General features: G+C 44.8%; 1 protein-coding gene across 3 annotated transcripts in view; it reads right to left on the minus strand.

The window, feature by feature from the left end:
• Window positions 1-15,801, minus strand: part of LOC118363653 (ecto-NOX disulfide-thiol exchanger 2-like) — a 216,925-nt gene that overhangs the window by 51,084 nt on the left and 150,040 nt on the right. For all 3 annotated transcript variants that reach the window (XM_052488474.1, XM_052488471.1, XM_052488475.1), the window contains exons 5-7: window positions 7,126-7,332; window positions 5,785-6,018; window positions 1,479-1,691 (exon numbers count right to left, since the gene is read on the minus strand). In XM_052488474.1, coding sequence (XP_052344434.1) covers window positions 1,479-1,691; window positions 5,785-6,018; window positions 7,126-7,332 — 654 coding nt within the window. The remainder of the gene's footprint in view (window positions 1-1,478; window positions 1,692-5,784; window positions 6,019-7,125; window positions 7,333-15,801) is intronic.

Raw genomic sequence — 15,801 nt, forward strand, 5'->3', positions numbered from 1 at the left:
ACATGCGGGAAGAAAATTGCAGACGGAGGCGCAACAACTTCTAACTTTGTTCGACAGAGAGCTATATATTTTATTACTTTACTAGTGTATCATGTAAGCTAGCGTAAAGTTAAATCAATGAGCATCCACACAGTCAGTCAGCGCGGGAACATGATCATTGCACCCAAGACTGAGCTACAACTAGCTAGGCAGTTGGTAGCCTAAATCCTACATGACGTTCCTAAAACTAGGTTGGGCAATTGTGTACGAGCCTACATCGCCCGCTTGCGCCCCATAGCGACCCTCGATAGTCGATCACATTTGCACACACTGTATTATTGACTGTATGTTTGTTTTACTCCATGTGTAACTCTGTGTTGTTGTATCTGTCGAACTGCTTTGCTTTATCTTGGCCAGGTCACAGTTGTAAATGAGAACGTGTTCTCAACTGGCCTACCTGGTTAAATAAAGGTGAAAAAAAGAGCACATTATGACTTGTTTAGGACTCAAAAAAACTCAAAGTTAAAGACTTGAGACTTGACCTGATACTTGACGGTCTTGACTTGAGTGACTTGGTCCCACCTCTGGATGATACTATATGAATTTGCTCTTGCTGATCCAGGTACTGGTGCTACCTGAATGTCTCTGGCTGACTCAGGCACTGGTACTACCTGAATGTTTCTGGCTGACCCAGGTACTGGTATTATCTGAATGTCTCTGGCTGACCCAGGTACTGGTAATATCGGAATGTCTTTGGCTGACCCAGGTACTGGTAATATCTGAATGTTTCTGGCTGACCCAGGTAGTCTAATAGTTCTGACTGACCCAGGTACTGGTACTACCTGAATGTCTGACTGACCCAGGAACTATCTGAATGTCTCTGGCTGACCTGGGTAGTCGAATGGTTCTGACTGACCCAGGGTCAGCTCTACAGGAGTCGACAGTGAGATTAGCACCTAAAAGCCTCATTAGTGAATCTGCCATACAGCTGCTTTCCTCAGAACAGAGGTGTTCAAGGTGTCAATCACTAGGAGATGGAGAGATAGAGAGACAGAGAGAGAAAGAGAGAGTGAGGGAGAGGGAAGCTGGGAGAAAGACAATAAAGATGGAGAGAGAGATTGGAGCTAGAGAGATGGCCACTCTGGGTTTAATGATGATGTGCTAAGTAAGATAGCTAACAGCTCCCTAAATAACCTGTTCAGTGTTATTGCTGCCATCACTGGCCTTTAGCAGCCAAACTGCTCCTTCAAAGAGTATTCCCATAAAGGGGTTTGTGCCCTGCTGTGTGTGTGTTTTCAGAAAATACCATTTCTGTTTAATGTCCCGAGTATTTGTTCCATCATGTATGGAGCACTAACCTGTTACTAAACTTTTACAGGGACAATGTTGACGTTGCCTCAAGAGAACGCAAGGAGTGGTTTGATGTTGACCCTGGCGTGAGACATGGTTCTCTTTCCCTCTGTATGTGGGTGTGTGATGTCAGTCTAGTGTGTACTCACATTGTGCCAGGATGCCAGATAGAGCGCTCTTGAACTTGTCCTTGGCTTCCTCCATCTCCTTCTCGTGGGTGGCCTTTTGACACATCAGCTGGCGGATGTGGCTGTTGGACGACTGGATCATGGAATAGAAGTTGTTGGCGTTACGACGGTTCACCTCGCCGCGTTCCACCCACGTCAGCAGCACGCGCACCGCCTCTGCAAACGCTGCCTCATCTGAGGAGAGGATAGGGTTATTAAAGTCAAACTTGAGGTGAGGGTCAGTAGCTAGATTTGTTAGGGGTCAAAAAAAAGATGTAATGTTAGGGTTAGGGGTAAGAATCCATTTGTGGTTTGAAACATAGAATTCAGAATTAGAACATGAATTTCTGCATTAAATAACAAATAATTCAATCGGATGCTTTGAAAGTTATTCTGTCCTATGTATCAAGGCCTGATTGTGAACTGAGAAGAGAGGCGCCACAGAGAGAGCAGAGAAGCAGGAAGTCACAGTGTTTGTAGACCAAACCATTTCTGTGGAGACCTTGCTGTGTCACAGTTCATTAGAGAAAAAAAGTGTATTAATTCATCCCAAAGCTGATAGCAGGAGAGGAGAGGAACGGAGGGGAGAATAGGGAAGGAGGGGAGACAGGAGAGGAGAAAGAGTAGGAGAAAGAATAGTGATATCTTTAATGAAATCCCTCAAATTCATTCTAAATGGCACCACAGCTTCTGGCTTTTCTCCAGTACTGCTCTGAATGTGAACTAGAGGGCAGTGAATGAATGGAATAAATATAATGTTTCAAATGCCTTTTGTATGAAGAACAGTGGCTGGTTTTCATTATTCATTTTTGGGTCGTAGACTGATAAGGTGATGTCAAGAGACAAGAGAGTTATTGATTTTCATTGTTAATGACACTCAGTGGTGTAATGGAGGGTATACGCCGGAATACACCGTATACTCACTTTGTTTTCAGTGGGATTTGCATATACTCACATTTGAATCCCCACGATGCGTATCAAAGTAGCGTACTGGAGGTATATGCCGTATCATTTAATAAGGCTGATGGAACAGAACATATTGTTTAGCTTAAAATGTTGATAAACTATTATTTCTTCACATTTTAAGCGCTGCAATGCGCACACAGCGGTAGGCCTACGCTCAAATGCTACAAAATGGAAATCATGGGTTGTTAATATGACTAGGATAATGCCTTTGGCTGCTCGACAAAGAAAGTTTGAAAACCAATAGAACAGGAAAGCGCAAATGAAAAAGTCTTTATAAAATAATTGCCTCCGCGTTTCTATGGTGGGATTTTGGCTACAGGCTACTTTGAAGCAAGGTCAGACATTCCTCATAATATGAAGTAAAAAGTCCAGGTTTCAAACAAACAAGAAAAAATATAGTGACGTTAATGACAGGCCTAACCGTCTTCTGGTAAATGGAAAGGCTTTCCCAAAAATGAAATGTTAACTAGCTAAAAATTAACCGATACCTACCTGGCAGACTGATATCATGATTATTTGCGTCAATCCAGTGGGCATTTGTTTTTGCAAACGCTACAGAAACACTGCTAACCAAGCAACAGTGTCAGGTGCCTGCTCAGATGAATTGAAAATTATAATTTTCCCAGGCCTCAAGTGGTCTCCTGATATGGTTTAAGCATGGTTGTGGGCTTAGAACATCCAATTGTTGTTTTTCTATGAATAAAGTGTGACTTGAGAGCGAAAACTAATTTGATTAGTTGAACATCTGAAACCTGTGAATGTCGTACTCAGTTAGTAGGCCTACTTGCACAGTGCAGCTTGGGCTGGCCTGACTGTGAAAGACCAATATGGGATTGATCATTTCATGTCATCTGGAGTGTACAGATGTAAGATCTTAATTTGATCACTCTTCTTTTTCTGCGTATAGCCATTTCTCCAGGTACCACTAATGACACTGGTTGCTCATTACATTACATTTGGTTAGTGCTTATTGGTTTCCTCATAAATCCTCTAACTCGACACACACACTCACACGCTCTAACACACACATACTAACACGGATTGAGCAGCTGGAAGTCTTTTCAGTTGATTTAAGATGAAGCCCACAGAAGCCTCCCCCGCACACATAAATCCATCACTGCTTTCGATATTGAATCAAGGTGTCAGAAATGAATGTGTCATAACTAGAACTCGCTGAGGTGTTACTCTATATTATAGAATGATTTAGATTTCCAGGCCCTCGACAGTCACTAGTCCTTCCTGGTAACTACAGTTCCATTATTAATACACATTCTCAGTAGGTATCAATACTAGTCAATCACTGACAATGACCAGGGCCCATAGATTATTCATAGTTGGACTGAATGAGTGTTTAACTGTGAGGCTGTGGCATCTGATGAACATAATTATCACCTTCAATGTCATACAATGCATCTACACATCTAGGGAGCTAAGAGGCTTATCAAAATAACACACTTTGACGAGGTCCCTAAGAGTCAATGCACAAATACAGTAAGAGCAGCGGGATGTGTTGAAGAGATGTGTAGATACTAGAGATCGACCGATTAATCTAAATGGACGGTTAATTAGGGCCGATTTCAAGCTTTCATAACAATCGGAAATCGGTATTTTTGGGCACCGATTTGCCAATTTTCCATTTTTTTTATTTTTTTTAAAAAATTATAATATATATTTTTAATACTTTTATTTAACTAGGCAAGTCAGTTAAGAACACATTCTTATTTTCAGTGACGGCCTAGGAACGGTGGGTTAACTGCCTTGTTCAGGGGCAGAATGACAGATTTTCACCTTGTCAGCTCGGGGGATCCAATCTTGCAACCTTACAGTTAACTTGTCCAACGCAATAACGACCTGACTCTCTCTCGTTGCACTCCACAAGGAGCCTGCCTGTTACGCGAATGCAGTAAGCTAAGGTAAGTTGCTAGCTAGCATTAAACTTATCTTCTAAAAAACAATCAATCCTAATCACTAGTTAACTAGTGATATTACTAGATATTATCTAGCGTGTCCTGCGTTGCATATAATCTGACTGAGCATACAAGAATACAAGTATCTAAGTATGATTGAGCGGTGGTAGGCAGAAGCAGGCGCGTAAACATTCATTTAAACGGCACTTTCGTGCGTTTTGCCAGCAGCTCTTCGTTGTGGGTCAAGCATTGCGCTGTTTATGACTTCAAGCCTATCAACTCCAGAGATGAGGCTGGTGTAACCGAAGTGAAATGGCTAGCTAGTTAGCACACGCTAATAGTGTTTCAAACGTCACTCGCTCTGAGCCTTCTAGTAGTTGTTCCCCTTGCTCTGCATGGAGTAACGCTGCTTCGATGGTAGCTGTTGTCGTTGTGTTGCTGGTTCGAGCCCAGGGAGGAGCGAGGAGAGGGACGGAAGCTATACTATAATAATAATAATACAATAATATAATAATATATATACTATACTGTTACACTGGCAATACTAAAGTGCCTATAAGAACATCCACTAATCAAAGGTTAATGAAATACAAATGGAATAGAGGGAAATAGTCCTATAATTCCTACAATAACTACAACCTAAAACTACTTACCTGGGAATATTGAAGACTCCTGTTAAAATGAACCACCAGCTTATATTTGTTCTCATGTTCTGAGCAAGGAGCGTAAACGTTAGCTTACTTACATAGCACACATTGCACTTTTACTTTCTTCTCCAACACTTTGTTTTTGCATTATTTAAAGCCAATTGAACATGTTTCATTATTTATCTGAGGCTAAATTGATTTTATTGATGTATTATATTAAGTTAAAATAAGTGTTCATTCAGTACTGTTGTAATTGTCATTATTCCAAATAAAATAAAATATTAATCGGCCGATTAATCGGTATCGGCTTTTTTGGTCCTTCAATAATCGGCATCGGCGCTGAAAAATCATCCGACTGCTGCCTGGCTGTCACAAATGTTCATATCTAGCAGCTCAACTGAAAGTAGAGAAGCCACATTCATAACTGTTACTGCTCTCTCTGTGAAACAGTCAATGGAGAACATGTCAAGGTGTTTGGGCTAAGACAGCAGCGAGGCTAATGGTTTTGCTAACCTCATCACTACCGGTTATTCACAAAACATGATGTTGACTTACTTTCCACTGGAATCCTCACATTCGGACATCTTTAAGTAGTACAAGTTGTGGGAGGGGATATTTTTGTACTACAGAAGATTCCAGTAGCGGGGAAGCCTATATGCTTTCCTTTCACCATCTTTAAGTCTATAAATACAAACGCACAAATGCATGCATGCACACATCAATCAAACACATTAAAGGGATACTCTTCGATAAGTCGTGGAGCCCCACCTTTAATCTTGTCTCCCAGCTGACTACACTCGTGGTCTGTGTAATGCACGATGAGTGGAGGAGAGGGGGGTCTGAAACGGTCCTCCTCCATCCTCCTGCGGTGCCTCTCCTCTCTGGCAAACATGCGCTGACGACACTCCCACTCATACAGGTCATCTCTGGCTTGGGCAAAATCCACATGGAGTCGCCCTGTGTCCTTTTTGTCTGTACTGGAGCCCAGACGCATACGGTAGCCTGGGGAAGAGGGCGGAGCGAGAGCAAAGGGTGAGGGAGGAGGGGAGAGAGTTAGAACCAGGTGGTAACATCACAGTGACATTTCACTCTGTTCATCGAACAGGTGCAGGGCAGTAGAATGCGGGAAATACACACACCACTCTCTGTCAGCCACCTGCATCTCTATCTTGATGCCTGACATCCTCTATTTGGGTTAAAATGATCTGTCCATCCACCTGTCTCTCCATCCCTCTGAGGCTCTCTCCCTATTTTTAATCTGTTTAATCCTCGGTCACAGCTGTATCCCAGCTAAAGTAGCTTTTCTCGGTTGGAGTAGGAAACGACTCTGTTCTCTCTATACTAATTTATAGAGGAGACCTTAAGAGAGACGAATTGCTCCTCTAGTGACATGGTAGAAACGGCTAATTGCTCCCCTTTCCTTTTCTCTCCTTTCCTCCTCTCATTCTTCTTTCCTCTCTCTCTCTGCCACTCCTATCTGTTTCTCTTTCTCTCTTGCTGGTGTCTCTCCCGCTCGCTCATTCTGTTGCTCTCACTCTCTGTTTCTCTCTCTCCAGTCTCTACCAAAAGGGAGAAATTTGCGTGGGCTTCCAGTTTACTTCTGCCTCTGAGTTTTGTGGGGCTGTGATATATGTCCTTCAGTTTGCATACAGAGAGAGATTTAATACGTGGCTGGAGTCTAGTAGCTTTAGAAAAGAAAGAGATTTAAGATGTGGCTGGAGTCTAGTAGCTTTAGAAAAGAAAGAGATTTAAGATGTGGCTGGAATCTAGTAGCTGGAAAAAGGAGATAAGATAACAAAACACTCTCTGGTGTCACATGACTAATGGGACTGGGACTGGTGATTAATTTCCTCCATTCAAAACTCTATTTATTTAACTACACATCTGCTATTGTCACCTCAATAGTAAGGGTATCGAAGACATTTATTCCACTACACCTCTAGTTGTCTTCTCATTGACCTGCATAGTGATGGTCTTGAGTCAAGAGAGGGAACATTTATTCCACAACACACCTAGTCGTTTTCTCATTGACCAGCATCGTTAAGGTCTCTGACTGGAAACAGGTTGCATTAATTTCATGATGTTTAATAGGAAACATAGGAAGCGTACCAGACAAGAAGAGGGCTCTGTCTACAGTGAACTCTTCAGTGAATCGGATGTGGCAGAAGTTCTTCTTGCTCTTGCGGATGGCGATGATGTCACCACACTGGCCAAACACCTCCACGATGAGTGCCTCGGTGGCATTCTCTGGCAGACCGCCCACAAACACCGTTTTACAACCTGGAGGGCGCTCCCTCATGGCCGGAGAGGGAAGGTCTGTAGATGAGAAGAGAGAGAGTCATCAAAACAGAGAACTAACTGTAAACTTGGAAACAAAGAATGACAAAGTATTAATTGGACCTGAGTTTTTTGAAATATTTCTTTTATTTCATCTTTATTTAACCAGGTAGGACAGTTGAGAACAACTTCTCATTTAAAACTGCGACCTGGCCAAGATAAAGCAAAGCATTGCGACATAAACAACACTGAGTTACACATGGGATAAACAAACGTACAATCAATAACACAATAGAAAAATCGGTATACATTATGTGCAAATGAAGGAAGGTACGGCAATAAATAGGCCAATAGTGTTGAAGTAATTACAATTTAGCAATTTACACTGGAGTGATATATGTCCAGATGAGGATGTGCAAGTAGAAATACTGGTGTGCAAAAGAGTAGAAAAACTAAAACAAATATGGGGATGAGGTAGGTAGTTGGTTGGATGGGCTATTTACAGATGGCCTGTGTACAGCTGCAGCGATCGGTAAGCTGCTCTGACAGCTGACGCTTAAAAGAAATCCCGCTACGCCCCCCAACGAACCATCAAACAGGCAAAGCATCAATACAGCATCAATAAGATCAAATGCTACTACCCCGGCTCTGACGCTTGTCAAATGTGGCAGGGCTTGCAAACTATCACAGATTACAAAGAGAAACCAAGTCACACACTGCCAGACGAGCTAAATACCTTCAATGCTCACTTCGAGGCAAGCAACACGCGTGAGAGCACCAGCTGTTCTCGGCGACTGTATGATCACGCTCTTCATAGCAGATATGAGTAAGACCTTTAAACAAGTTAACATTCACAAGGCTGCAGGGCCAGACATATTCCCAGGATGCATACTCAGGGCATGCCCTGACCAGCTGGCAAGTGTCTTCACTGACATTTTCAACCTCTCCCTGACCCCGTCTGTAATAACTACATGTTTCAAGCAGACCACCAAGGCAACCTGTCTAAATGATTATCGCCACGTAGCACTCACATCTGTAGCCATGAAATGCTTTGAAAGGCTGGTCATTGCTCACATCAACACCATCATCCCAGACACCCTGGACCACCCCAACAGATCCACAGATGATGCAATCTCTATTGCACTCCACACTGCCCTTTCCCACATGGACAAAAGGGACACCTACGTGAGAATGCTATTCATTGACTACAGCTTAGAGTTCAACACCATAGCACCCCGAAGCTCATCAGTAAGCTAAGGTTCCTGGGACTTAACCTCTCCCTCTGCAACTGGATCCTGGACTTCCTGACGGACCGCCCCCAGGCAGTGAGAGTAGGCAACAACACATCTGCCACACTGACCCTTAACATGGGGGCCCCTAAGGGGGTGCGTGCTTAATCCCCTCCTGTACTCCCTGTTCACCCACGACTGTGTGGCCGCACACGACTCCAACACCTACCACACGATGGTGGTAGGCATGATCACCGGCAACAATGAAACAGCCTTTACGGAGGTGTGGTGAAAGGACAACAACCTCTTACTCAACATCAGTAAGATAAAAAAGGAGCTGATCGTGGACTACAAGGAACGGAGAGCCGAGCACACCCCCCATTTACATCGATGGGGCTATAGTGGAGCAGGTCGAGAGTTTCAGGTTCCTCGATGGCCACATCATTATCATGGTCCAAACACACCAACACAGATGTGATGAGGGCATAACAATACCTCTGAAAATATGTGGTACGGGCCCTCAGATCATCAAAAAGTAATACAGCTGCACCATCGAGAGCATCTTGACAGGCTGTATCACCGCTTGGTATCGTAACTGCTTGGCATCCGACTGCAAGGTAGTGCGTACTGCTCAGTACATCACTGGGGCCGAGCTTCCTGCCATTCTGGACCTTTATACCAGGCGATGTCAGAGAAAGGGCAACAAATTTGTCAAAGATTCCAGCCACAGACTGTTCTCTCTGCTACCGCACGGTAAGCGATACCAACACACCAAGTTTAGAACCAACAGGACCCTGAACAGCTTCTACACCAAAGTCATAAGACTTCAAAACAAGACTACTAAATAGCAAATCAAATTGCTACCTGCATTGATCCCTTTTGGGGATTCTACCCACACACACTTCCATCCCAAAACACACACTAAATATGCCAACACACACACGCATACTGACGCCGCACACACACTGTTGCTAGTCACTATACCCCTACCTATACAGTTGTAGTCAGAAGTTTACATACACCTTAGACAAATACATTTAAACTCAGATTTTCACAATTCCTGACATTTAATCCCAGTAAAAATTCCCTGATTTAGGTCAGTTAGGATCACCACTTAATTTCAAGAATGTGAAATGTCAGAATAATAGTAGAGAGAATGATTTATTTCAGCTTTAATTTCTTTCATCACATTCCTCGTGGGTCAGAAGTTTACATACTCAATTTTATTTGGTAGCATTGCCTTTAAATTGCTTCACTTGGGTCAAATGTTTCGGGCAGCCTTCCACAAGCTTCCCACAATAAGTTGTGTGAATTCTGGCCCATTCCTCCTGACAGAGCTGGTGTAACGGAGTCAGGTTGTAGGCCTCCCTGCTCACACACACTTTTTCAGTTCTGCCCACACATTTTCTACAGGATTGAGGTTAGGGCGTGCCTCACGGTTGGGATGGTGTTCTTCAGCCTGCAAAGCTTCCCCCTTTTTCCTCCCAACATAACAAAGGTCATTATGGCCAAACAGTCCTATTTTTGTTTCATCAGACTAGAGGACGTTTCTTCAAAAAGTATGATCTTTGTCCCCATGTGCAGTTGCAAACCATAGTCTGGCTTTTTTATGGTGGTTTTGGAGAAGTGTCTTCTTCCTTGCTGAGCGGCCTTTCAGGTTATGTCAATATAGGACTTGTTTTACTGTGGATATAGCTTATTTTGTACCTGTTTCCTTCAGCATCTTCACAAGGTCCGTTGCTGTTGTTCTGGGGTTGATTTACACTTTTCCCACCAAAGTACATTAATCTCTTGGAAACAGAATGCGTCTCCTTCCTGAGCGATATGACGGTTGTGTGGTCCCATGGTGTTCATACTTGCATACTATTGTTTGTACAGATGAACGTGGCACCTTCAGACATTTGGAAATTGCTCCCAAGGATGACCCAGACTTGTGGAGGTCTACCATTTTTTTCTGATGTTTTGGCTGATTTTCTTTTGATATTCCCATGATGTCAAGCAAAGAGGCACTGAGTTTGAAGGTCGGCCTTGAAATACATCCACAGGTACACCTCCAATTGACTCAAATTATGTCAATTAGCCTATCAGAAGCTTCTAAAACCATGACATCATTTTAAGGAATTTTCCAAGCTGTTTATTAAAGGCAAAGTCAACTTAGTATATGTAAACTTCTGACCCACTGGAATTGTGATACAGTGAATGATAAGTGAAATAATCTGTCTGAAAACAATTGTTGGAACAATTACTTGTGTCATGCACAAAGTAGTCCTAACTGACTTGCCAAAACTATAGTTTGTTAACAAGAAATTTGTGGAGTGGTTGAAAGCCCAGTTTTAATGACTCCAACCTAAGTGTATGTAAACTTCCGACTTCAACTGTATATAAAATTAAACTGCTCCACGAAAATGAGCACATGACAACCGTAACTGGCACACAGATCGGTATAAATGGTCAAATAAATTGTCATTCCACTTTAGAAAGGTTGCCAACTCCTCCTGTAGCCTATTACCGGCAACTTCAGGAGAGTAATGGCAAAAATAGTGGGGTCAGGCTAAGGTTTTTTTCTTCCTCTAGATGTCTGGTTCCCTCTTGAGTTATTTGTGTCTTATTTCATCAAACAGTAAGTGTAAAGCATCAGACAAGCTCAATGCATATTGTTGATTTTATAAAACACATGGTGTGTCTATATACAGGTATATACATATATATATATATATATATATATATAACTGTGTTCCGGAGTTCTAAATTGAGCAGCTGCTGAAAAATGAGCTCCTGTATATATTGAGATTTAAATGGTTTTTTAGAGTGAAGTACATCGAAAAAATCAAGAGAGAACTGCAAGACTCAATAGAAGACAAAACAAGGAACAAACCAAAAAAGACAGGCTTTTGAAAAATTAACTATTTTTCATAAAATTGTACAGTTATCTTAGCTATCTGAATTGCTAGCAGAATTGTTTACTTGTTGCTAAGCAGTTGCTAGGGACTCTCCTGGAAGAAGCTAGCTAGCTTACAAAGAATAACAACAAAAATATCTAGTTAACAGAAGAAAGGAAGACAAAATAAGGACAAAAGAAGGACAGAAGAAAAGGAAAAGAAAGAGGACAACAAAGTGAAACAGTCAGCACTTCTATTGCAACTTCGTATTTCGTCGTCCTAACGTAGTCTACACTGCTATCTGCCCAGCAGCTAGCCAGCTAGCAAACGTCCACCGTCTACCGAATAGCAGCACTGTAGAAACTATTACACTCAACTGAACGACTTGATTAGTGTAGTGTTAGCTAGCTACATAGTTGTCTTTGCTGTCTTCGTATCCAAGATAATTGTGTAGTTTAGAGCGTGTAGTCTTAGAGTGATTATCTTAATTTACCGAGGTTAGCTAGCCAGCTATTTGTCGTCCTTAACGTAGGAGACACTGCTAGCTAGCCAACAGCTAGCCAACGTCTACTGAATAGAACTTCCGCACTCAACAACCCGGTCGCATTCCGCTTCGCTCCACAGGTAGTATCACATTTTCATTTCATTTCATTACAGCACAACGGTTTGATTTGTTTGATCGTAGCTAGCTACATAGCTAGCTACATAGCCGTCTGTGTATCAAAGATAATTGTGTAGTCTATAGCGATTTTCTAGGTTAGCTAGCCAGCTATTGTCGTTCTTTTAACGCAACGTAACGTAATCAACACTGCTAGCTAGCCAGCTAGACCCCGAATAGCAGCACTGTAGAAACTATTACACTCAACGGAACGACTTGATTAGTGTAGTGTCAACAACGCAGCCACTGCCAGCTAGCCTACAAAGTCAACAACGCAGCCACTGCCAGCTAGCCTACTTCAGCAGTACTGTATCATTTTAATCATTTTAGTCAATAAGATTCTTGCTACGTAAGCTTAACTTTCTGAACATTCGAGACGTGTAGTCCACTTGTCATTCCAATCTCCTTGCATTAGCGTAGCCTCTTCTGTAGCCTGTCAACTATGTGTCTGTCTATCCCTGTTATCTCCTCTCTGCACAGACCATACAAACGCTCCACACCGCGTGGCCGCGGCCACTCTAATCTGGTGGTCCCAGCGCGCACGACCCACGTGGAGTTCCAGGTCTCCGGTAGCCTCTGGAACTGCCGATCTGCGGCCAACAAGGCAGAGTTCATCTCAGCCTATGCCTCCCTCCAGTCCCTCGACTTCTTGGCACTGACGGAAACATGGATCACCACAGATAACACTGCTACTCCTACTGCTCTCTCTTCGTCCGCCCACGTGTTCTCGCACACCCCGAGAGCTTCTGGTCAGCGGGGTGGTGGCACCGGGATCCTCATCTCTCCCAAGTGGTCATTCTCTCTTTCTCCCCTTACCCATCTGTCTATCGCCTCCTTTGAATTTCATGCTGTCACAGTTACCAGCCCTTTCAAGCTTAACATCCTTATCATTTATCGCCCTCCAGGTCCCCTCGGAGAGTTCATCAATGAGCTTGATGTCTTGATAAGCTCCTTTCCTGAGGACGGCTCACCTCTCACAGTTCTGGGCGACTTTAACCTCCCCACGTCTACCTTTGACTCATTCCTCTCTGCCTCCTTCTTTCCACTCCTTTCCTCTTTTGACCTCACCCTCTCACCTTCCCCCCTACTCACAAGGCAGGCAATACGCTCGACCTCATCTTTACTAGATGCTGTTCTTCCACTAACCTCATTGCAACTCCCCTCCAAGTCTCCGACCACTACCTTGTATCCTTTTCCCTCTCGCTCTCATCCAACACTTCCCACACTGCCCCTACTCGGATGGTATCGCGCCGTCCCAACCTTCGCTCTCTCTCCCCCGCTACTCTCTCCTCTTCCATCCTATCATCTCTTCCCTCTGCTCAAACCTTCTCCAACCTATCTCCTGATTCTGCCTCCTCAACCCTCCTCTCTTCCCTTTCTGCATCCTTTGACTCTCTATGTCCCCTATCTTCCAGGCCGGCTCGGTCCCCCTCCCGCTCCGTGGCTCGACGACTCATTGCGAGCTCACAGAACAGGGCTCCGGGCAGCCGAGCGGAAATGGGGAAAACCCGCCTCCCTGCGGACCTGGCATCCTTTCGCTCCCTCCTCTCTACATTTTCCTCCTCTGTCTCTGCTGCTAAAGCCACTTTCTACCACTCTAAATTCCAAGCATCTGCCTCTAACCCTAGGAAGCTCTTTGCCACCTTCTCCTCCCTCCTGAATCCTCCTCCCCCTCCTCCCTCTCTGCAGATGACTTCGTCAACCATTTTGAAAAGAAGGTCGACGACATCCGATCCTCGTTTGCTAAGTCAAACGACACCGCTGGTTCTGCTCACACTGCCCTACCCTGTGCTCTGACCTCTTTCTCCCCTCTCTCTCCAGATGAAATCTCGCGTCTTGTGACGGCCGGCCGCCCAACAACCTGCCCGCTCGACCCTATCCCCTCCTCTCTTCTCCAGACCATTTCCGGAGACCTTCTCCCTTACCTCACCTCGCTCATCAACTCATCCCTGACCGCTGGCTACGTCCCTTCCGTCTTCAAGAGAGCTTAGAGTAGCACCCCTTCTGAAAAAACCTACACTCGATCCCTCCGATGTCAACAACTACAGACCAGTATCCCTTCTTTCTTTTCTCTCCAAAACTCTTGAACGTGCCGTCCTTGGCCAGCTCTCCCGCTATCTCTCTCAGAATGACCTTCTTGATCCAAATCAGTCAGGTTTCAAGACTAGTCATTCAACTGAGACTGCTCTTCTCTGTATCACGGAGGCGCTCCGCACTGCTAAAGCTAACTCTCTCTCCTCTGCTCTCATCCTTCTAGACCTATCGGCTGCCTTCGATACTGTGAACCATCAGATCCTCCTCTCCACCCTCTCCGAGTTGGGCATCTCCCGGCGCGGCCCACGCTTGGATTGCGTCCTATCTGACAGGTCGCTCCTACCAGGTGGCGTGGCGAGAATCTGTCTCCTCACCACGCGCTCTCACCACTGGTGTCCCCCAGGGCTCTGTTCTAGGCCCTCTCCTATTCTCGCTATACACCAAGTCACTTGGCTCTGTCATAACCTCACATGGTCTCTCCTATCATTGCTATGCAGACGACACACAATTAATCTTCTCCTTTCCCCCTTCTGATGACCAGGTGGCGAATCGCATCTCTGCATGTCTGGCAGACATATCAGTGTGGATGACGGATCACCACCTCAAGCTGAACCTCGGCAAGACGGAGCTGCTCTTCCTCCCGGGGAAGGACTGCCCGTGCCATGATCTCGCCATCACGGTTGACAACTCCATTGTGTCCTCCTCCCAGAGCGCTAAGAACCTTGGCGTGATCCTGGACAACACCCTGTCGTTCTCAACTAACATCAAGGCGGTGGCCCGTTCCTGTAGGTTCATGCTCTACAACATCCGCAGAGTGCGACCCTGCCTCACACAGGAAGCGGCGCAGGTCCTAATCCAGGCACTTGTCATCTCCCGTCTGGATTACTGCAACTCGCTGTTGGCTGGGCTCCCTGCCTGTGCCATTAAACCCCTACAACTCATCCAGAACGCCGCAGCCCGTCTGGTGTTCAACCTTCCCAAGTTCTCTCACGTCACCCCGCTCCTCCGCTCTCTCCACTGGCTTCCAGTTGAAGCTCGCATCCGCTACAAGACCATGGTGCTTGCCTACGGAGCTGTGAGGGGAACGGCACCTCAGTACCTCCAGGCTCTGATCAGGCCCTACACCCAAACAATGGCACTGCGTTCATCCACCTCTGGCCTGCTCGCCTCCCTACCACTGAGGAAGTACAGTTCCCGCTCAGCCCAGTCAAAACTGTTCGCTGCTCTGGCTCCCCAATGGTGGAACACACTCCCTCACGACGCCAGGACAGCGGAGTCAATCACCACCTTCCGGACACACCTGAAACCCCACCTCTTTAAGGAATACCTAGGATAGGATAAAGTAATCCTTCTCACCCCCCTTAAAAGATTTAGATGCACTATTGTAAAGTGGCTGTTCCACTGGATGTCATAAGGTGAATGCACCAATTTGTAAGTCGCTCTGGATAAGAGCGTCTGCTAAATGACTTAAATGTAAATGTAAATATACGACTTTCGGTCGACCAAGATTTGTTGTATTCGGAGACAGCCCTAGTATGGGTCAGTTCAGGGAAACATTGAAATCATTTCATTTGTCTGCATTTTAGATCAGACCGCTGGAGTCTAGTGCCATTTACAATGCATGAGGGGAGAAGATAATGCTTATGGTTGCATAAATGAACTGTGAGGAGAGAGATGAACCCTGAGGTGGTCTCAGTCATAGTCAGCA

Source organism: Oncorhynchus keta, chromosome 30, assembly GCF_023373465.1.
Source record: "Oncorhynchus keta strain PuntledgeMale-10-30-2019 chromosome 30, Oket_V2, whole genome shotgun sequence".
In the NCBI taxonomy this organism is placed as follows: domain Eukaryota; kingdom Metazoa; phylum Chordata; class Actinopteri; order Salmoniformes; family Salmonidae; genus Oncorhynchus; species Oncorhynchus keta.